Source organism: Pseudomyrmex gracilis, unplaced genomic scaffold, assembly GCF_002006095.1.
Source record: "Pseudomyrmex gracilis isolate BER0280 unplaced genomic scaffold, ASM200609v1 scaffold_48, whole genome shotgun sequence".
In the NCBI taxonomy this organism is placed as follows: Eukaryota; Metazoa; Arthropoda; class Insecta; order Hymenoptera; family Formicidae; genus Pseudomyrmex; species Pseudomyrmex gracilis.
In genome coordinates this window covers 404,912-428,169 of record NW_018020632.1, presented here as the reverse complement: position 1 = coordinate 428,169, position 23,258 = coordinate 404,912, and the positions used below count along the sequence as shown (strand labels likewise).

The window sequence follows — 23,258 nt, the reverse complement described above, 5'->3', positions numbered from 1 at the left end:
CATTTGGCGCAATTTATTTTGCGGTTATGAAAAAATGAATCGAAATAAAAATCACGCTTAGTTTTGCAAACAAATGACCTTGCGATAAAATTACAGTCTTCCTCGAGAACGCACTTTGTTAAGTCAAATCGGGGGGGGGGGGGGAGATCAAAAGGTGCGACTGTCTGAAGCCGAAACCATTGAAGAAATGGTGTGATGTACCGTTTCTCTGAAATACCCGTGCTGGGGCTGCGTGTGTGGATCCGCCGCGCGTGTAAAACCATCAATCTGTGAATTGTTGACTTCGCGAGGAGATACCTAGAATCCCGTTCTCGAGATCCTCGTTGTTTGCGAGATGGCTCGCAAAACCAAAGCGACGTTGAGTAGAGAGAGAGAGGGATGCTGCGAACTGGGTCATCGTAAGGGCGTTTACCCACGCTTCACGCCTCCGTGATTCTTCCTACCGATAAAAGTCGTGCAACCGCGGGAAAACGTTTCCACTGGAAACACAGTTGCGCCTGTGTGTAACGCGGCCTGCGGACCGCCGACCGACCGACGTCGCATCGCGTCGCATATTTTGTGGGTTTTTTTTTTTTCTCTCAAAACCAATGTTCAAGAGAAACAACATTATTATTAGATGTTAATACAAACAAAAAAAATATACACGGTCAATTAACGAGCCAAGAGGATGTATTTGTTTGAGACATTAAATTAAATTTAAACAATACGGCAAGAGCGCGAAACGTTTCGGGCTTGTACTTGAGCCATCTTCAGTTGCAAATGTTAATATAAATATGAATAAGAAGCGCGCACGTGTTTCTCTTCGACATTATTTTCATCAAACGAGATATGACCGCCATCGCGAATTTGATCATCATGTAATTAATATATATACGTGCGCTTTTTTTAGTTTATTATTTATATTACATTTGCAACTGTGAAGATGGCTTAAGTACAAGTCCCGAAACGTTTTGTGCTTACCGTATTGTTTAAATTTAATTTAATGTCTTAAATAAATACATTCTCTTGACTCGTTAATTGACTCTGTTTATATATATATATTCTTTGTTTGTATTTACATACCGAGCGTTTTTATTCTTATTGATTATTAGATGTTATTACCAAGTACAAACGCGTTGTATATCAGTTTACGATTTGTCCGCAGGTATAAATATAATAACAATAATTTGTCATTCCTATTTCTCACGTTGTGAGATTATAACGATGAAAAATTAATTAAGATCAATCAATGTACATAAACGACTTCATAAACTAAAACAAGAATTAGGGCGGATTTTCAACGTGGAAATTAATAGAAAATTTCAATTAAATAACAATTGTAAAATTCGCAGGAATAAAAATCCCGGTAAAGTTTTACATATTGTTCGCAACGTTTTAGTCAGTAAAAGAATCGCGAATCAGACACAAATGTCGAGGTTTACAGGATAGATACATAAAAAAAAAACGTTTACAGAATTAGGTTAAAAAAATCTCAATATGTAAAAGACACTTTGACCGAGGAGTCGAGCCCGGATCTCCTTGCACTTTGTGCGGTAATGTAAGAAATTCCGTGTGTGTTAATTTATTTGCATCGTTAAAAACAACAGATTTCGCGTGTTTCGGCTCTCAACGTTCTAATTTCTGATATAATTAAGATAAATCTTGAGATCAATCGCGAGATCACAAACGCGCGTAAAAGCGCGCGGTCACTCGACTCTCGAGACGATATGTCACTTGGATTCCCGCAATGCGTCGCCTAATATTTTCGCGCAGGTTGTTTCGCGCCGCTAATTAAAGACGTTTAATTTAAATTGCTGATGCGGTACGTAATATCGTCGCTGACGTTACGCGCTTGTCGCGTTATCTCATTAAGTTGTCAGATAAAGATTGCGCATTGTCACACACGATCGACTGCTATTTCGAGATAATGAGACATCGAGGACGCGACGTTTTCAACGTTTTCTATTTCGCTTTTTCAACGACACACAACGTCGGCTGCGCGGCGGTTAAAGCTCTAAAATGTAAAAAAGAGCTTACGTGACAAAATTCTTCCGTTCCTCGCAAGGTTGAAGGTTAAAAAATGCAGGTACGTATTAGCTCGTCGCGCGGAGGGTTCGTGCAGGTGTTCTTGGGTATATACCGTGGAAACCGGCGCCGCGGTGACTCTGGTGGAAAATCAATAATCTGGTCGTTCGTGTGTATGTGTGTGTGTGTGTGTGTCGTGTTCATCTTACCTTTCGCCGGTGTTGCGCGCGGTTGTTCGCTTTACCATGAAACGAGTCTTTCACTGTCAAAAGACAGATTAGAGGTGCAAACGCGCGCCGTTTTGAGCACACGACTTAATTTACGCGAAGATCATCAGACGACGCGAATTTCTTCTTCTCTCTCTCTCTCTCTCTCTCGGTCTCGGAAACGAAACGAGTTGTGAAGATGGACGCTCGGAGAAGAAGTCGCACGCTTGGTCGCGCGATTTTGCCGCACCGCTTGCCGCTTAACGGCGAAAATATTATCCGTTCGGGTCCGTGACACTTTGTAAATATTCTTTGTGAAGTTTCGCGAAACGAGTTTTGAAAGAGAGGAAAAAGTAACTTTTCACAAGAGCTTATTATTGCATCACGATGACGAACGCTCTGTGAATTGGTTATTTATAAAAAATTATCAAATACTTTTGTCAATTTCATACAACAATTTTATTGCGTTATTTTATTGTGTTTGTACAACAATATTGTGTGTGTATTGTAAAACAAAAAACCATAGAGCCTGTGGTCCACCTTCAACCTGGACCACAGGCTCTATGGTTTTTTGTTTTATAATTTTGTTTCATCGAGCCGTTATTAATATTAAATATTGCATTGTTTACATAGATGTACTTTTTTAACAGCTCTCTGGTTGCTTTTAAATTAATTATGTTGCTTCTCGTATATACATATCTCATTTCGTCTTTATTTACTCGCATAACGAAGAGAGGATTTCCTCTCCGCGGCTTGATTTAAAAAAAAAAAAACAAAAAAAAAACAGAGTTCCTTGCTTCCACGAGCGTTGAGGCGGCGCGCGAAAGAATCACGCAACACATATATAGAGACCGGGTTTGTTCTCTTCGTTCCGATGCACAACGAGCTCCTTGTTTTCCCATTTTCGCATCAGAGGAGCTTTTAATACACTCGGTCGTAATCTCGATTTAAAAAAAAAAGCAGTTGTTTAAAAACGCACGAACTGTATCGGATGCTCGCGTTCTTTTCCGCACTTACGATTCCGACATCTTAATGTGAAATTAAGCTGATGTTAATAATCCCGTCTGTTTTAAAAATTGGCTTTTAATCGTCGATTTAACAGCACGAAACGGCATTTGACGAACGAAATCGTGTGGAATGACATGTTGCGAAAGAATTACACTTGTTTTCCTTCATCGGTCGGTTCGGGAAATCACGTCGCACACAAAAGCTTTTGTTCCGAAAAAAATGCAGCTCGACTCTATTTTTCTCGTTTTGCAAACTTTACTCACACGCGCGATTTATATATTCATAAATTTATTTTCGTCCTCGTAATGGGAGAAACATAAAAAAAAAAAAGGACAGGAACGCGCGCGATCGATACTCTCCCTTTAAAAATGTTGCTTTTTGGTGTCGGAACGTGCGAACACGAATCTAACGACACAAATACACGCCACGTAAAGGCAAGAGGAAAAACATAAATAAAAAAGAAAACTAAAATAAAATAGAACATAATTGATGTCGCACCGTGTTTCGCTCTTGAGCGTTTTATTAAAATTAGAAAGTGTCGTCGGGTAAACTTAACCTTCCTCGATTATCGTGTCATTCACTTTGTGATTCATTTCACTCCGCCCACTAGAACACGAAGGCATTAATCCTGCACCGTTCTCACTATAACGGCCATTAAGTATGACAGCGCTCTCGCGTAATTGCTCTTAATTCATCGTAAGTGACTGTCCAGACATTTAAGAATGTCATTCATGCCCGCGTTTCTTCGGGTTTTCGATGCCGCATCATCGATTTTTTTATCGCCAAACATAATAATCGATCCGCATCCGAACGTCAACGGACGGGGGACTGATGTCATCAGCGAAAGAGAGTTGAGAAAAAAAAAGAAAAAATTAATAAATTTCACCGCAAACAATTCTACGAGCAAAAAACGAGTTTTGCAAATATAACACGAATTTTTTTGCAAACAACCGAAATTAATTTTCAAAATTGTTTTAATTCGGAATCGTGAAAAATCAGGTTTTTTATTTGATTTTTCGTTAATGAACAAACTCTTTAAAAATTTTTCAAATAAAACAGCGGCACACGTAACGACGAGTTCTCGGATGAGGCTTGAGGTAATGGTTCGAGAATGTCGATGACGCTGCTTCTGAAAATTACGATCGCCGCGCACACAAGCACAGAGAGAGAGAGCGCACTTTATTAGAGTTCTTTTACTTGAGATTGTGACGCTATGCGGGACAGACTTGCTTTTGCCTGTCCCGAGTTATGCGCGAGTTATTTCTCTCTCTCTCTCTCTCTCTCGCCGAGATCTCTTCGGATTCATTATTAAACACTCGGTATATCGGTTTACTGCGGTTTTCCTTGAATTCTTGCGCGCGCGTCGAACGTGCGCGACATGTGCCGCATTTATAACGCGTGACAGTTGGTGCGCTACAAAAAAAAAAAAAAAAAAAAAGTGTTACCGTAATCGCGCGCAGCTGCAGCTGCAGCCGCGCGCGTCTTGTAACCCCGCGTTTTATCAGTAGTAATAATCAGTAAACACACACACAGTCGAGAGAACGAAATCCTCTCGTAAATTAGACGAAATTTATGCCTAAATTGAACTGAATTTCCCACTGCGAAAGAAATTGTGTCGTTCGCGCTCTTCCGATATCGAATCTCGCTGACGATAAATCCTACAAACACGTAAAACAAATCACAATTATTCTTACATACTTTATGCAGTTGTTAAATTTATTTTTTATAAAACGTGCAAATATACAACGGTGCCAGAAAACAGACTTTCAGTAAGCTGCAAAATAACCATTTTCTCTTCCTATTTATAGCTCTTTATTTGTTCTTTTTTTTTTTTTCAATCTATCGCACAAAAATTAAATCATTATCTAATTAGATTTTTATTTTTCTGCGTTTTTTTTTTGCTTTTTTTAAATAATTTCATTCCAAAGGGATATTTTTCCTGTTTATATCTTCGAGTAAATAGTTGAAAAATCCAAATAAATTGCAACGTTATTTAATGTTCAAGGGGGCGGGGGGAGGGGGAGAAGTCAGTCGAAAATCTGACCGTTTCCCCTTTTGTTTCTTAATTCGTTCTGCGGATCGAGGACGGTGCATCGCGCTGTGAACGTCGTCGTTACGTTCTCGTGTGTGTCTCTCTCGGCGCGAATATTTACCTTCCCGTTAAGTTACCGCGCGCGCCTCTCTCTCTCTCTCTCTCTCTCTGCGCGGGGCCCGATGGCGCGACGTGTGTGTATTTCGCGTATGTGACATCATTCGCGTGATGTAATCATATGGTGAGCGAGGCGGCGGCGCGTCTCCCACGCGCGTAGGCTCCGCGTTTATTAAATGAATATACAACACACGTAGAGAGCGTACCGCTATCTCTCTCTCTCTCTCTCTCTCGCTCTTCTCTATGGGCGCGTACGTTAACAGTACGCGCAACCTTCTTGTGTGATATCCGGCGAACCCGCGAGACCTTGGCTGTTAACATGGCAATTGCAATTAACGCGGCGGGTAACGCGAATCGACGGGAAGAGGGGAGGAGAATGTTCCGACGATTTTATCGGAACAAAAATGGAAAAGACACGGATTCTCGGATGATTAAGATGCTTTATATAGCGCTACGATGCTTTATATAGCGTAAAACCGAAGCGCGAACCGTCAATCAACGATCTCAACGGAGAAGCGAGAACTGACTTTGGCGGAGAGAGAGAGAGAAATACGAACAAAAAAAAATGTAGAACAGAAAGAAATTAAAAGTTTTATCTTCTCGTTTTTTTTTCTCGCGTCGTCGGTGTTGTACCGAAGAAACACATTACGTAAGCCGCGTGTGTGGGAGTCGAATTGAGTGAATTGTGCTTTAACATCGCGAGAGTGCCTTCGAGAAGGAAATTCGATCTGGACGTTGGATTTATTTGTATAAAATCACGTACGTGTTAATAATTGATGCAACTCTCTTCGAAGTGGATTATCAATATTTGTCATCTTCAGATACCGAAGATAGAATGTTTTTTTTTTGGTTCGCGCGTGAAGTTACGCAGCGTGTTTCAACACGTCTGTTGAAAAATTGGAAGGCAAATTATTATCGGGGTCGCGCAAATTACAAATAAATTTTATTTATGGTGTCGTTGTTCGTTGTTGCGCGCTGAGATAAATTGAGAAAAACATATAAATCCAAGATCCTTAGCAGCGGAGAGACACGAAATAAAAATCTTGTGGGCGTGGGCGTGCGCGCACTGCAACACCACCCTGTTATCGGAACATATCGTTGCGTAATATTTGATCTATCTGAACTCTTCTTGTTATGTTTACTTAATTATTAAGCATCGCGTATATGAAAAAAATAGATAAGATTACCTCGGCAGTTTTTCTTATCTGTCGTGTTAAGATTGACCGACGCGCGACAACATGCTTTGACCGTATGTAGCTCTCGCCAAGAGAGACGTGCGGCTTTTCCGCACGGCTCCGTTTTGCTCGCCGCATCGCAATACGTGGGTGGTAGCAACGAGGAAGAATTATGATGATTATGTCCCCGTTTATTCTGTGTATGCGGGTCCCTGTGTGTGTTTCCTGCGGATCTGTAAAAATCGCAGAGTAAAATTGCAACATATTGATTTTCGAATCGTGTTCCTAACTAATGGAGAATTTGCGTTTTAATTAGAAATTTGTTTATAAAAAAAAGATGCAATTTTTTTTGTTGCGAGCCGCTAAAGATGATTGAAAAGATAAAAGATATAACGTTATTGTTTGCAGGTGCACCCTTTCTAAGGGTTAAACAGAAGTGAGCTGTTGGTCCGATTGACAAAATGACGACCGACATCTCGGTGGTGCGCGGGGGTTGGGACCCCACGCTACAACAGGAGATTGTCGACGAGTACGAATACGACGGGGGAAACTCGAGTTCGAGACTTTTCGAGCGCTCACGCATCAAGGCACTCGCTGGTACGAAACGATTTCGCGAATCATATCGCTCTCTCATTAGCGTATTACTTGTAGTTTTTTTTCTTTTTTTTTTACCGCAATTGCGTAATGACATTTTTAATAAAAACAAATTATGACAAAAATCCGTTTCGTGCATGCTCGAAACAACGGTCACGCATGAAATGTGATAAAATACAAATTTAAAAGTAATAATAATTTGTGACACATTAATTTCTAATAACAATTTAAATTACATAGAGATATAAATCCATCGTTTAGAAAATTGTACGATTAAGCTATCAACCAACCACATCCTTTTGATAATCGCGCTTTAAGAATTTGATAACTCAGCACTTACAAGCAGTTGCTTGTCGGACTAGATTGTGTGTAGTCGAGATATATACGTGTAGTCGTGAAATAACCAACGTGCAAAAAACTACCGAAGTACTACACGCGTCTGCAAATGTGAACGTCAGCTCGTAATTTTGCTCGATTAAAACAATGTTAATTAGCCGGGGGCGATTACGATAATAAAAAAAAAGAAAAACGTTAGAGTTGCAAATTGTTTAGTTTGAGAATGGACTACTATGATAAAATTGTGTTCGATCTTCGAGGTATATATATAAAATATTATTCAAATAATATTTAAAACTCATTTTTTTATTGGTAGTTGAATTTAAATATAAAAAAACGGTCGATTGTTGAATTATTTAAAAAAAAAAAAAAAATCAACCGTTCGATTATCCTCCGTATGACCTTCTTCACCAGGTGAGCGTGAATTAGTGCAAAAGAAGACTTTCCAGAAATGGGTCAACTCCCACTTAGTCCGATGTTCGTGCCGAATCGGCGATCTCTACGTCGATCTGCGGGACGGCAAGATGCTGATACGACTCCTGGAGATTCTGTCGGGTGAACGTTTGCCACGCCCGACCAAGGGCAAGATGCGCATACATTGTTTGGAGAACGTGGACAAGGCGTTGCAGTTTTTGCGCGAGCAGAGGGTACATCTGGAGAACATGGGATCCCACGACATCGTCGACGGGAATCCGCGTCTTAGTCTCGGTCTCATCTGGACGATAATTCTACGATTCCAGATTCAGGACATAACGATCGAGGAGACGGACAATCAGGAGACAAAATCCGCCAAGGACGCGTTGTTGTTGTGGTGTCAGATGAAGACAGCGGGTTATCACAACGTGAACGTGAGAAATTTCACAACCTCGTGGCGGGACGGTCTGGCGTTCAACGCTATAATACACAAACACCGTCCGGATTTGATTCAATTCGAGAAACTGTCCAAGTCGAACGCGATCTACAATCTCAACAACGCGTTCAACGTCGCGGAGGACAAGCTCGGTCTCACGAAGCTTCTGGACGCCGAGGACATATTCGTCGATCATCCGGACGAGAAGTCCATCATTACGTATGTCGTTACATATTATCACTACTTCTCGAAGATGAAACAGGAAACTGTGCAGGGAAAGAGAATTGGCAAGGTTGTCGGCATCGCGATGGAGAACGATCGTATGATTCACGAGTACGAGAGTCTTACCAGCGATCTGCTGCGATGGATCGAGGCTACGATCGAGGCGCTCGGTGACCGCAGGTTCGCAAATTCCCTGGTAGGCGTGCAATCGCAACTGTCGCAATTCTCGAATTACCGTACGGTAGAAAAACCACCGAAATTTGTGGAAAAAGGTAATCTCGAGGTGTTGCTGTTCACGCTTCAATCGAAGATGCGCGCGAACAATCAAAAACCGTACACGCCCAAAGAGGGCAAGATGATATCCGACATCAACAAGGCCTGGGAAAGATTGGAGAAAGCTGAACACGAGCGAGAATTGGCGCTGCGCGAGGAATTGATTCGGCAGGAAAAATTGGAACAGTTGGCAGCCAGATTCAATCGAAAAGCAAGCATGCGCGAGACGTGGCTGTCGGAGAATCAGCGATTGGTGGCGCAGGATAATTTCGGTTTCGATCTCGCCGCTGTGGAAGCAGCTGCGAAGAAACACGAAGCTATAGAAACCGATATCTTTGCTTACGAAGAGCGCGTACAGGCCGTTATGGCGGTTTCCCAGGAACTCGAAGCGGAAAACTATCACGACATCGAGCGCATCAACGCTCGCAAGGACAATGTGCTACGATTGTGGAACTATCTTCTGGAATTGCTTCGCGCAAGACGAATGCGTCTGGAGCTGTCACTCCAGTTGCAACAGAACTTCCAGGAGATGTTGTACATTCTGGACAATATGGAGGAGATCAAGATGCGACTGTTGACGGACGATTACGGCAAGCACTTGATGGGCGTGGAGGACTTGCTGCAGAAACACTCTCTTGTCGAGGCGGATATCAACGTGCTCGGTGAGAGAGTTAAGGCTGTCGTTCAGCACAGCCAGAGATTCCTAGAGCAGGGAGAAGGCTATCGACCTTGTGACCCGGGCATTATCGTCGAGCGCGTTCAACAATTGGAGAACGCGTACGCCGAATTGGTCCGGTTGGCAATCGAGCGTCGTACCAGGCTCGAGGAATCTCGTAAGCTCTGGCAGTTCTATTGGGACATGGCCGATGAGGAGAACTGGATAAAGGAGAAGGAACAGATCGTGTCCACGGCCGATATCGGTCATGATCTTACGACCATCAATTTGCTTCTGTCCAAGCACAAGACTCTAGAAAATGAGATACAGTCGCACGAACCGCAATTGATGTCGGTCGCCGGAGTCGGCGATGAACTAGTTCGACAACAACACTTCGGCTCGGATCGTATTCAAGAAAGACTTCAGGAGATTCTCGCCATGTGGAATCATCTGCTGGATCTGGCGGCTTTCAGAAGAAAGCGACTCGAAGAAGCGGTCGATTATCATCAACTTTTCGCGGATGCTGACGACGTTGATATCTGGATGTTAGATACTTTGCGACTCGTTTCGTCGGAAGACGTCGGTAGAGATGAGGCGAACGTGCAGTCCTTATTGAAGAAACACAAGGACGTTACGGACGAACTTAAAAACTACGCGACAATTATCGATCAGCTTCATCAGCAGGCGACCGCGCTGAACGAGCGGGACGCGAAATCGCCCGAGGTCTTGGAGCGACTGACGTCAATAGATAATAGATACAAGGAGCTTCTTGAACTGGCGAAATTACGCAAGCAACGATTGCTGGACGCGTTGTCGTTATACAAAGTTTTCAGCGAGACTGACGGAGTCGAGCAATGGATTGGCGAGAAAAACAGAATGCTGGACACGATGGTGCCCGTCAAGGACATCGAAGACGTCGAGATCATGAAGCACCGTTACAACGGTTTCGAGAAGGAGATGAACGCGAACGCGTCCCGTGTCGCTGTCGTCAATCAACTGGCTCGTCAGTTGCTACACGTCGAACATCCGAACTCGGAACAGATAATCGCGCGACAGAACAACCTCAATCAGAAATGGGCCGAATTACGCGAGAAAGCCGAAAACAAGCGCGAGGAACTCAACTCCGCACACGGTGTGCAAACGTTCCACATCGAGTGTCGCGAGACCGTGTCTTGGATCGAGGACAAGAAGCGTATTCTGCAGCAAACCGACAGTTTGGAAATGGATCTCACCGGCGTGATGACGTTGCAGCGCAGACTGAGCGGAATGGAACGCGATTTAGCGGCCATTCAGGCCAAACTGGACGCTCTCGAGAAAGAAGCGGAAGTTATACAGAAGGAACATCCGGAGGAGGCGGCCGTGATACGCGAGAGAATCGCTCAGATTCATCTGATCTGGGAACAACTGACGCAGATGCTGAAGGAGCGCGACGCCAAGCTCGAGGAGGCTGGCGACCTTCATCGGTTCCTGCGCGATCTCGATCACTTCCAGGCGTGGTTGACGAAGACGCAGACCGACGTCGCAAGCGAGGACACGCCGACCAGTCTTGCCGACGCCGAGAAATTGCTCACGCAACATCAGAATATCAAGGAGGAGATCGACAATTACACCGACGATTATCAGAAGATGATGGAATACGGCGAGAGATTGACAACGGAAGCCGGGGACGGCGACACGCAATACATGTTCTTGCGCGAGAGATTGAACGCGCTCAAAATGGGCTGGGAGGAATTGCATCAGATGTGGGTAAATCGTCAGAATTTACTGTCCAATTCTTTGAATCTACAAGTGTTCGATCGCGATGCACGTCAGGCGGAAGTGTTGCTGTCGCAACAGGAGCACATACTCGCCAAGGACGAGACACCGGCGAATTTCGAACAAGCGGAACACATGATCAAGCGACACGAGGCCTTCATGACCACTATGGACGCCAACGACGAGAAGATCAATTCGGTCGTGCAGTTTGCCGGACGTTTGGTCGATGAGGGACACTTCGCGGCCGATAAGGTGAAGAAGAAGGCCGAGAATATAAACGAACGTCGACGAGTTAATCGTGAGAAGGCTAATCAACTTATGGAGAAACTCAAAGATCAGCTTCAGCTGCAGATGTTCCTGCAGGATTGCGAGGAACTTGGCGAATGGGTGCAAGAGAAACATATTACCGCCCAGGACGAGACTTACAGAAGCGCGAAGACCATTCACAGCAAATGGACGCGTCATCAGGCGTTCGAGGCGGAGATCGCGAGCAACAAAGATCGTTTGCAACAATTGCAGCAAGCCGCGGACGAATTAATTCAACAGAAACCGGATCTAGCCGAGATCATCAAGCCAAAAGTGGCCGAACTCGCGGAACAATTCGTCGATTTGGAAACTACAACTCACGACAAAGGCGAGCGATTGTTCGACGCCAATCGTGAAGTATTGATACATCAGACGTGCGACGACATCGATTCTTGGATGAACGAGCTGGAGAAACAGATAGAGAGCACAGATACCGGTTCCGATCTCGCGTCCGTGAATATACTGATGCAGAAGCAACAGATGATCGAGACACAAATGGCGGTGAAAGCCAAACAGGTTACCGAGCTGGACAAACAAGCGGAACATTTGCAGCGCACAGTGCCCGACGACAAGATGGAAGAGATCAAGTGCAAGAAGGAGAAGGTCGCCCAGAGATTTGCTCAGCTCAAAGCGCCGCTAATCGATCGTCAGCGGCATCTCGAGAAGAAGAAGGAAGCGTTCCAGTTCCGACGTGACGTCGAGGACGAGAAACTGTGGATCGCGGAGAAGATGCCACAGGCGACCAGCACCGAATACGGAACCTCGCTGTTCAATGTGCACATGTTGAAGAAGAAGAATCAGTCGTTACGCACCGAGATTGAGAATCACGAGCCGAGAATCAATTTGGTTTGCAATAACGGACAGAAATTGATCGACGAGGGTCACGAAGACAGTCCCGAGTTCCGAAAGTTGATATCCGAGTTGACGGAGAAGTGGCGCGAGCTGAAGGACGCGGTTGACGATAGAAACAAGCACCTGTTGCAGAACGAGAAGGCGCAGCAGTACTTCTTCGACGCCACCGAGGCCGAATCGTGGATGAGCGAGCAAGAACTGTACATGATGGTCGAGGATCGCGGTAAGGACGAGATATCCGCGCAAAACTTGATGAAGAAACACGAGTCACTTGAACACGCGGTCGAGGATTACGCGGACACGATTCGCCAGCTCGGCGAGACCGCCCGGCAACTCATAAACGATCAACATCCGTTGGCCGATCAGATCGCCGTGAAGCAGTCGCAAGTCGACAAACTCTACGCCGGATTGAAAGATTTAGCGGGCGAGCGACGCGCCAAACTGGACGAGGCGCTTCAGTTGTTCATGCTGAATCGAGAAGTCGACGATCTGGAACAATGGATTCAGGAGAGAGAACTGGTCGCCGGCAGTCACGAGTTGGGTCAAGATTACGATCACGTGACCCTGCTCTGGGAAAGATTCAAAGAGTTCGCGCGCGATACAGAAGCGATCGGTTCCGAACGGGTGGAAGCTGTGAACGGCATCGCCGATTCCTTGATTAGCGCCGGTCATTCCGACGCGGCAACCATCGCGGAGTGGAAGGACGGTCTGAACGAGGTCTGGCAGGATCTGCTCGAACTTATCGAGACCCGCACGCAGATGTTGGTGGCGAGTCGCGAATTGCACAAGTTTTTCCACGACTGCAAGGATGTTCTCAGCAGAATCTTGGAGAAACAGAACGCCATGTCGGACGAGCTTGGACGGGACGCCGGTTCCGTGTCAGCTCTGCAACGTAAGCACGCAAATTTCATTCAAGATTTGTCGACGTTGCAAACCCAGGTGACGCAAATCGAAGAGGAATCCGCCAAGCTGCAGGCGAGCTACGCCGGCGATAAAGCACGTGAGATCACCAATCGCGAGGCCGAAGTCGTGGCGGCGTGGAACAATCTGCAGTCACTATGCGAAGGCAGACGAGCCAAGTTGGAGGATACTGGCGATCTCTTCAGATTCTTCAATATGGTCAGAAATCTGATGATTTGGATGGACGACGTTGTTCGCCAGATGAACACGTCCGAGAAACCGCGCGACGTTGCAGGTGTCGAATTACTGATGAACAATCATCAGAGCTTGAAGGCGGAGATCGACGCCAGAGAAGATAATCTGATGGCGTGTATCAATCTCGGTAAAGATTTGCTGGCTAGAAATCATTACGCTAGCGCGCAGATCAAAGAAAAACTGGCAGCTTTAACCGATCATAGAAACGCGCTCTTGCACCGATGGGAAGAACGTTGGGAGAATTTGCAACTCAGTAAGTTTTTTTGTATAAATTTTGTCATTTAAATAAAAGTGAATTTGATCATTTATAATTTCCGTTGCATTTTTTCTCAAATAATTGCTTTTTTTGTTTGTTGCGTGTCGCAGTTTTGGAGGTCTATCAGTTTGCTCGAGACGCGGCGGTTGCCGAGGCGTGGTTGATCGCTCAAGAACCATATCTTATGAGCCAAGAACTTGGCGTGAGTATAATAATCTCTCAATCTTTTTGCTACCCGAGATTCTCAATCGGGCGGAGAAATAAAAGCAACATTGCAAATTTGTTTTTTTTTTTTTTTTTACAGCATACCATTGACGAGGTGGAAAATCTGATCAAGAAACACGAAGCTTTTGAGAAATCGGCAGCTGCGCAGGAAGAAAGGTTTAGTGCCTTGCACCGACTGACTACTGTGAGTAATTCGACAACTATATATATATATATATATTGAAATTATACTTTTGCCACGGGAACGAGCTATTTTTAAAAATAATTCAAATATTTTTCCCTCGTTTCTCTTTCCCTCGCGCAGTTCGAGTTGAAAGAATTAAAACGACGAGAGCAAGAAAGAGAGGAGGAAGAGAGACGAAAGAAGGAAGAGGCGGCGGCGGCGGAGGCTGCGCGTTTGGCTAAGGCAACACCCGTTACCAGTCCGGACGAACCATCCAGTGAAAGGTAATTGTGCAATTTGTCTCACGATGAACTTGCGACTTGTGTGTGTGTGTGTGTGTGTGTTGCTCACTGGATTTAATGATATTAAAATGTTTTTGTTTGCCACAGAGCTGACGTTGACGGAGCAACAAGTGGAGAACGCGCCGCGGAAGAGGAAGGACACGGTAAATCAAAATCTGCGCTTGATAATTTACTTGTTAGGGTGTATACTAATATATATCGGAAACCGTTGACGAGACTTTATCCGCATCTTTCGATTTCACTTACAGTCTTGCGTTGCATTTGAAGATGCTATAATGTTGAATAACCGATATTGGTATATATACATTTAATTAATACGCACATTATCTGAGATAAATAATATATAAATCGAGTGCTTTTTCTAACGGGGAATTGTTGTACGCGTAAACTTTTTTCGAGAATTTAGCGTGACTAAATGCGATTGCGAGGGTAGTTTTTTTTTTTTTCCCGTAAATTGATAGATTCTCGAAGATAGCTCGGGTTTGTATCTTGCTTCCTTCGTTATTTCCGACGACAATAATAGAATTCTCGCGGTAAAATTTGGCAAATAATTCTGGCTGGCTAATTACGAAAATTTATACGGTATTTGTTTGAAAAAGCATGACATTGCTAACAGCACGTTTATATGTTTGCCTTCTCCCCCCCCTCCGTCTACGCCTATATATTCGATCGTTCCGATCCATATTCGTAAATCCTTCGTGTCCTCGATCGCGTCCATATGTCTCTCTCTCTCTCTCTCCCGTCTCCTGTCCTTCAAACTGCACCCTAAATGCGGCACGGAATGCACGAATCGCAGTGGCACATCGCAAGGCTTCCACACGTACACCGCAGCCTCAAGACAAGCCCAAAGAAGGTGAGTGTGTTTTGACGCTCGCAAAATGCGTGTATCGTCAAATATCTTACACACATGTATATCAGAAAAATCGTATAAGAAGTTTTTGTTACTTATTCTTGCTACCTCAGTAAAAGTGTTTCAAAAACCCAGGAGAGGGGATTCTTAACATGCAAATTAATTACATAAGTTTTCCATATAGCTTCGCGAACTCTGGTGACGGACTGGTGGATATAACCCATCCACGGGATGCGAGTGTGTGTTTCTCGCAACCCGTTATCTAACGACGTAGCTTTGCCCACACACATCGAAATTCACGTTAGCGTTAAGTCAATTCTCAAGTGCGCATTACACCCCCGTAAAAAATCTGCGTCTTTCAGCTACCCTGGTATTTATAGCAACACACGTCGCACCTATCGCCTCTCTCGCCCACACACGAATCACACCGTTTATTCGCTTCTGTTCACTTTTTTTTTCTCTCTCTAGCAGGTGATGGCCGTTACTCCGCGACCCCGAGGTGTCGCCTGACGCATCGCAATCTTTTTATCTAGCGAACGATGTAACTCTTTTCTTCTTTTTTTTGTTTTTTTAATCAAATATCTCAGATTCGTAACAATACTCGCACATTAATCGCTCGAGCGAACCGGAGTAACACGCAAGAAGAGACGTCGAGCGAAATTCGAATTGTGTGTGTGTGTGTGTGTGTGTGTGTGTGTGTATATATATATATATATATATATAGTCCGTGTGCTAATCCATGATTGGGAACTCATTTCATTCATGCTGCCGCTCTACTAAGTAGGTACATTTGAGTACTCATCTCTCATTTCACCGTACGATTGATCTAATAGACGATGCTTAAGTATCTTGTTTAGAAGGTAAGCGCAATCGAAGATCTCGTTAGTTTCGAATGTAAAAGCACGAATTTGTGTTTTTTTTTTTTTATGTCATGTATGTGCGTGTGCGTCTGTCATACAGAGTGTCCGAAAAATGCCGACACGAAGTGTGTAAACAGATTCTGAATCTGAACAAAAAAGTTATTTGTCATATTTCGCAATATTTATTAGGTTGTTAATTAGCGAATTAATTAGCGAACCGATAAGTCATGGTGGACTTTATAAAGCGTAATTTTCAGTTGTAAAGAGAAATGAGACTTGAGATCTCATGATTCTAAAAACAATCGCGTTTACTTCTATAGTTTCTCACGCGCTCTCATTTGCTTTAATTAATTAATCACTGAATAAATAATGCGAATTTTTCAAACAAAAAAAAATGGTAAGTGACTCTTCCGTTCACCTTCACGCTTGGACTGTTGTCACAATTTTTCTGACACTCTGTACATAGATACGTAGAGTGTTTTCTCGCGCGAATATTCGGACGGTTGTATCCTAATCAGATAATTTTCAGTTTCGATTGTGAATTTTCTCTCAATCTCTCTGTCGCGCGTTAAACATCGGCCACGTTCGGCAGAAACTGAGCGGATCAGTGAACGCGCTTGAGTGATTCTTTGATACGATTGAATCTTGTTTTTGGATCTTCGCTGGATTTAAGTGTGAAGAAACCAATCATATCGAAGAATCACCAAACGCTCACCGATCTGCTCGGTCTGCTGGAACACGGTCATTGTTGGCGAAGCAACAATTCGTGTACAACCGTCTTGAATAACAACAATCGCGCGCGTGATCACGTAAATGCGCGTAACCAAAATCTGAAAAAAAAGTAATAAATACAGCATGATTTTGTGATTGGTGTGGCGTAGTGCATGCACAAAAACCTAGGCAACTGTCTTTCCGGGAAGGAGAAGGGATCCCTCCTGTCTCGCCAACTTCTGCCAAAACTCCGCCGTACGGTCCCCGCACACCGACAAGTAAGTGTCTCAACGTTTTTATATCTGTGTAATAATTAATTCATCGAAACAATTTTATTTATTAATATCGTTGGTTCTACGTGTTTGTTCGTACAAGTACAACGCAATGCCGTCGCGATTATTTTATTTTATTCAATTACAAATTAATTAAAAAAATTTAAACTTAATTACGAAGAGGGACGAGAGAGAGAGAGAGAGAGGGACGTTTCGCGAGTGCGAAATTAGGTTGTGTCGAAGTATCGCGACTCGTCGTCCCCGGAAGAACTCGCGACGGTCTGCAACGGTCCGTAGGGGCACACACTGCCGTGTTCGTCCGCGTAACAGCAAAGTTTTATCAATCGCAGAACCTCGTCCACCGACCGCGGCAAGTTCTCGTCGTTTATCGTAACTTGACGTATGTTCTGTTGTCTGTCTATAACGAACAGAGCTCTGTAAGCGGTTCCTTCTTTTTCGTTCAGCACACCGTAGGCTCTCGCTATCTCGTGATTTCTGTCGGCGAGCAATGGAATTCTCATTTCGCCCAAACCTCCTTGTTTACGCGGCGTCATCACCCAAGCGAAATGCGCGTACTTGGAGTCCGTCGAGACGGCCACCACTTCCGCTTCTGTTATTTATTTTTTTTTTTAAAAGATGGAATTATTGGAATTTTTCTTTTTAAATCTCTCTCCTCGTTCTTTATATTGCGTTTTTCAAATTCTTACCGAGAGCTCGGAAATCGGCGATGCGATCGCTAAACTGGATGATCTCGGTTGGGCACACGAACGAGAAGTTGCAGGAGTAGAAAAGAAGCACCAGATATTTCTTCGCGTAACTTCGCGACGACAGTTCCTGCATCTTCGCGTTTATCACCGCGGCACCCGACCAGGGTGGAGCGGGTTGCGTCACCATTGGCACGAGATGCGTCCGCGGCGTGCGCGTCTCCTTCTCCGAACTTTCCGCGCAAGGACACGAAGGACGAGAGTCCATTTCGCGAACGTAAATTTATCTTTGACCGCTCTCGACCGTGTCGGGTTTTTTTTTTTTTAACACCGCGTTGCGATATTCTCACGTTTTGTTATTGCGTAATAAAATCTTGCGCCACGCTGATTTCGCTCCCGTTTCACACGCGTCCTCCCGTGTTTTACGCGTTTATATAGATAATAATAATTAACAACAGTTCGTTGTCGGATCGCTTCACACGATACAAAAGCTGCGGCTGCGTGGTACACGGAAAATAAATGACGAGTCTGTTTGATGAAAACTATATCTTTAAAAAAAAAAACTATAGTCTATCTGGAGAGAGGTGGCAAATAAAAAACGTTGACCTCTTGGAGCTTTTTTCAAGTATTTTGATTATTTTGTAGAAATTATATAAAAAAATTTTGCAGACAGTGAAATTATTCTTACCGAAATGACGCGTCGACGATTTCTCCGTCGCGATAAATTCAAGTTCTTGCATGAGCATGTTGCATGACAAAGGTGATCCTCGTGCGTTCTCTTCATAAGTAGTTAGAGGGCATGGAAAAAAAAAAAAAAAAAAAACATGTTACGAAGTGCGAGTGTGTGTAACGTGTTGTGTAAATGGAAGGATCGATTAGAAAAACAAAAATTGTTTATCCGTGATCACAATTCTCTGCTACAAAGCTAAGTGTCGCGTAAAGAGTAAGTAGCTAATAAATGTTATGTGTGTTACGTTTACATCGTTAAGCTCCGAAAGGAAGCGGTTCCGAGTCTGGTCCTTTAAGGCGTAAGGAACGAAGCCGCAGCAAATCGCCGTTTAGAAGCTTCCGTTGGAGAAAATCCGCCAAGTCGCCGAGTTTAGATCGCAGTGGTGTGAGTGACGATGAGCGCAGCATTGCCGGTAAGTGAAGAAATGAGAAACCACACCGAGAGACTAGTTTTTGATTCGTTCGCGTTCACCACCGACGTACGGCACGACGCGCCGATCGCGTCGAAGTTTGTAATTGTTCGCTCACTTTTTTTTTTCTTTTTTTTATCTTATTTTTCCACATGCTTGCAGCGAAAAGAAAAACGGACGGTTCATCTCGACGTCTAAATAATTCGACGACGTTGCCACTCGTTGGAAATTACGTGCGATTATTACGACGACATGTGCGATGTGATTTTTATAACTTGCGACTCGAATTCTCCACGTGTCAAAAAATTCGAATTGTTTCGATAAATTTGTTTGCACCACGTACGTCCGGACCGGAGTCGGAATTTTGTGTGTTCGCATCACAGCCATCTCTCTAACTGTACTAACAGTTAACATTCCCGCATTTCGAGTGTATGTGCGCTTTCGAGCGAGTTGCATCATCATCTATACAGATTGGAAGGAGATCGTCGTGAGAGACACGATATTTCGACAGGCGGACTCTCGGAACTAAATTGCGACCTGACTAACAACAAACGACGGAACGAATCATTGAGACGATTATTTAAAATTGTACATGTGTGTGTGTGTGTGCGTGCGCGTGTGTGTTGTATATTTGATTTGTTAAACTTGAACTTTTGAACGTATTATCAAACGATGATATTAGAATTATAAGAAAAATAATAAGCATCTTGCGTTGGGGCGGAGTGTGATGATCTCTCATCGAATGCATGTTACTAACCTTTGTGATAACAATGCGGTAATAACAAGACATGATTATTTGCAGCTGTGACATTTTGTCCAAAGGAGCAAGGGATACACAGATACTGGCTCTTCTAGCGCATAAACGAGCTTGCAATAATAAACCGACCCGAGAGGGTTCTTTTGTTTAGAAAATTTTTCTATCGCAAAGAAAGAATTTTTATATAAATCGAAGATAATAATCCGCTCGAAAACTTTTTGCAGAGCAACGAAGTCCCAGCGACGACGAGTTCGAGGGACCGTTGCACCGGAAGCACGAGTGGGAAAGCACGACGAAGAAGGCGTCGAATCGCTCATGGGACAAGGTTTACATGGTCGTACGTGGACAGAATCTATATGTATATAAAGATCAGAAGTCGTACAAAGCTTCGCCCGATCAACCGTACAAAGGAGAGGCACCGCTCGACCTGCGAGGCGCGACTATTACCGTAGCGAGTGATTACACTAAGAAGAAACATGTCTTCCGAGTCAAGTAAGTAAACTCTCTTCCCCTCGATTGAATAATATATTTGCGCGATCGACACAAATGTTGTATGTATTTTTATCTCTATTTTTGTCTTATACAGATCGCAAAGCGGATCCGACTTCCTGTTCCAGGCCAAAGACGATGCCGAAATGAACGACTGGGTGTCCGCGTTAAATCAAGCGGCACAAGGAACATCAGGTGCGGGCACATCCAGAGCTCACACTCTGCCCGCTCCGACACAAGCCGAGACTAAGCGGCGTAGTTTCTTCACTCTCAAGAAAAAGTAAGTAATCTGATTGATCCAGGAAGATCGTATCTGTTTAATAATTGTGTGTAATGTCGTACACACATTTTAAGAAGACGACAATGATGTGAGAAAAATTTTGAACTTTTTGAGCAACAAATAAATTCTGAAAAATTCTACACACAGTTGGCAAATGAAAATTTTATATTCTCTTTTGTATCTTAATAATTTTGAAAATCTCTAACACTGACTCATAAGTGATAAATCACGTGACCACTTATTATATATGATAAAAATTGTTAAGTTTTGCAGCATATCGAATTAAGACGTACCGTTCTTGTGTACATATAAGATGCCTGTTTTATTATTATTATTATTATTATTTTACTTCGCTCTTTCAAACACGTTCGAAGATGAATCTGAATAGAGAATATTCTGCTAGCAATAAAAAATATACGCGTTATCATCATCACCACCACCATCATCATCATCATCATCATCATCATCATCTTCCATTACTTCACTCTTTCAACATCCCTCATTGTCTTCTCATCCTTGATATTTCCCATTAACTTTTCTTTCTAGAAAATAAAAAAATGTATTTTCTATATACGATCTTCATCACGCACTTTGATGTATCAGTTCACTTAATTGCGAAACGCGATAGCCAATCCTGGCTAGAGAACACACATTGTACATCATCATTATCATTCTCGAGTGACGGACGATCACATCTTCTCTTCGTTTAAGCGTAAATTCGAGAGAGAGATATGCGCCCTCACTCCCCTTGAACACGAAATCTCCACTTCATCGATCCTATCGCATTCGATCATATTGCATTTATCATATTTTAGAAAAGCCAAAAAGTAGAAAGCGAAACCAATGAACGTATTGAACAGTACACAATTGGAACAACATTTAGAAATGCGGTGAGTCGCACAACACAATCCTAGATCATTTTTTAACGTCGTAACTTACTTATTGCACGAGTAATCGATCGACATTCCTTTTATTTTTCTTTTTATTTCTTTTTTAATTTATATATAATTTTTCGTTATATTATTTAGCTTTTCTGAGAAATTCAACAGGAATGTTCTTCCAATTGTGAATGCGGAATGATTACGTGAATTTTCTCTGAAAAACGAGAAAATTTTGATGCGTAGAGCTTATGTGTTTCATATAACAATTTTGTAATATTGTTCAAATTCGCAAACGTGACAACGTGTCGAGAGAGATTATTGTTTTTTTTTTTTATCGCGCAAAAGTTTCTATAGACACTTTGTAATAAAGATTCTCACGCATTACTAACAAATATATATACATATATATGAAACGCACTTGTGTCTCTACATCACATCATCTACTTTCATTAAATCATCGTCATAGGTGCTTATTATTCGCATATATATTATCGTTGTTTCAGTTTGAATAATTTGTTTATTTCGCATATAAAAATAGTGTGTTATGTAGCTGTATATATATATACATACATATATAATAATTGTGTATCATTGTTAAATTCTATATTGTGTAGCTATATATATATATATATATTTATATTTATATTCCATCACACCGCTTCTGACACCGTCATTTGTTCGTCATGCTTTTTCTGCTATCAGAATATTCCCCCCCCCAGGAACTTTTATCGTAGAGGTAACTGATGGCTCGAGCGCATCTCAAATGCGCGTAGGGCACACAACGCATCTCACAACACGTGACTCCTCAAACGACGGAGCACTTGTTATAACTTTTTTTACGTATTTATTATGTACAAATATGTATCGATATAGCGTTGTTCTTAAGACACACAAAAATTGGCGCAACGGCTGTGTAAATATAAGATTTGGAAAATACAATGTACACTTAATTTCAAGTTCTCTGAGGAAAAGTTTGCGTTAATTGGTGATGATTTGAAAATTTACTTTTTAAGTTTTGCGACGTTTTAAATTCCTTTTTTTTTCTTCTTTTTTTTTTTGTAATTCAAACATTCTGGAAAACGCATTTTAATGATTTACGAGAATTATATGATTAGCTGATCTCCTACATATCGTATCCTCTCTCTTGTAGCTTCGTCGTCCGCGTGTTGAAATTGTAAAAAACGAAACAGATAATAATTGGAAGTGACACAGTTGTAGCAAAACCAATCGACCTTGTGTACAATGTACTTACTACTTTTCACGTTTGCTAATTTTCAGCTAAACTGGAGCAGTGAAGTACGGTTTAAGCCGCTCGTAATGCGCGTCTGCACAACATCGTGTTTATGAAAAATGTTTCGTCGCTCTACATGGTTAAAGCAACGCTAAATATAAAATTAGGGAAGACATGGTGTTATGAAATAAATTGAAGGACGAATATACGAGAGCGGATCTTTGAAAACGCCTACTTTCGAAGAACGGAGATATTTAACGGTTATATATGTTGAATATATTTACAAAAAAAAAAAAAACTGTAGGCTATTGAAAGTCTAATTGAATTTTAGTTCTTCAATGAATTTTGGACACTTTGCAATATATTGCTAGTTGAAGGACAAGCGACATTTTTTAATGTCCCACGTTAGCGTGATCAGAATTCTGACGCGAGATTTTTGGTTCTGTCACACTCACGTGTGGCTCATGTTATTATTAAGATAAAACGATCATTTTACTGTCATTCATTGAAACAAGTAATGTCTTCTTTATGGTACAAAATATTTTATAAGTTTCTGCAATGTTTCATTACATATCCAGAAATGTTTTTTTTTTTTTTT

The 23,258-nt window shown here is 42.6% G+C and overlaps 2 protein-coding genes across 9 annotated transcripts in view; one reads left to right on the top strand and one right to left on the bottom strand.

Annotated features, from left to right (window-relative positions):
* Positions 1 to 23,252, top strand: part of LOC109853478 (spectrin beta chain) — a 35,177-nt gene extending 11,925 nt beyond the window's left edge. For 3 of the 8 annotated variants that reach the window (XM_020425634.1, XM_020425636.1, XM_020425635.1), the window contains exons 2-13: positions 6,951 to 7,139; positions 7,887 to 13,793; positions 13,907 to 13,998; positions 14,101 to 14,205; positions 14,326 to 14,468; positions 14,574 to 14,629; positions 15,283 to 15,339; positions 17,078 to 17,185; positions 18,873 to 19,025; positions 20,004 to 20,271; positions 20,366 to 20,548; positions 22,708 to 23,252. In XM_020425634.1, the coding sequence (XP_020281223.1) occupies positions 7,004 to 7,139; positions 7,887 to 13,793; positions 13,907 to 13,998; positions 14,101 to 14,205; positions 14,326 to 14,468; positions 14,574 to 14,629; positions 15,283 to 15,339; positions 17,078 to 17,185; positions 18,873 to 19,025; positions 20,004 to 20,271; positions 20,366 to 20,548; positions 22,708 to 22,711 (7,212 nt within the window). In that variant the 5' untranslated portion in view covers positions 6,951 to 7,003 and the 3' untranslated portion in view covers positions 22,712 to 23,252. Of the gene's footprint in view, positions 1 to 6,950; positions 7,140 to 7,886; positions 13,794 to 13,906; positions 13,999 to 14,100; positions 14,206 to 14,325; positions 14,469 to 14,573; positions 14,630 to 15,282; positions 15,340 to 17,077; positions 17,186 to 18,872; positions 19,026 to 20,003; positions 20,272 to 20,365; positions 20,553 to 22,707 lie in introns of those variants that run through there. The other 5 variants (XM_020425638.1, XM_020425637.1, XM_020425639.1 and 2 more) reach the window with 5 other exon arrangements.
* Positions 17,195 to 18,858, bottom strand: LOC109853479 (peroxiredoxin-2-like). Its single transcript, XM_020425643.1, has 2 exons — positions 17,887 to 18,858; positions 17,195 to 17,789 (listed from the first exon to the last, which is right to left on the bottom strand). Exons 1-2 carry the CDS (start codon positions 18,149 to 18,151, stop codon positions 17,407 to 17,409), a joined length of 648 nt encoding a protein of 215 aa, XP_020281232.1. The 5' UTR covers positions 18,152 to 18,858; the 3' UTR covers positions 17,195 to 17,406.
* Positions 23,253 to 23,258: the final 6 nt, after the last annotated feature.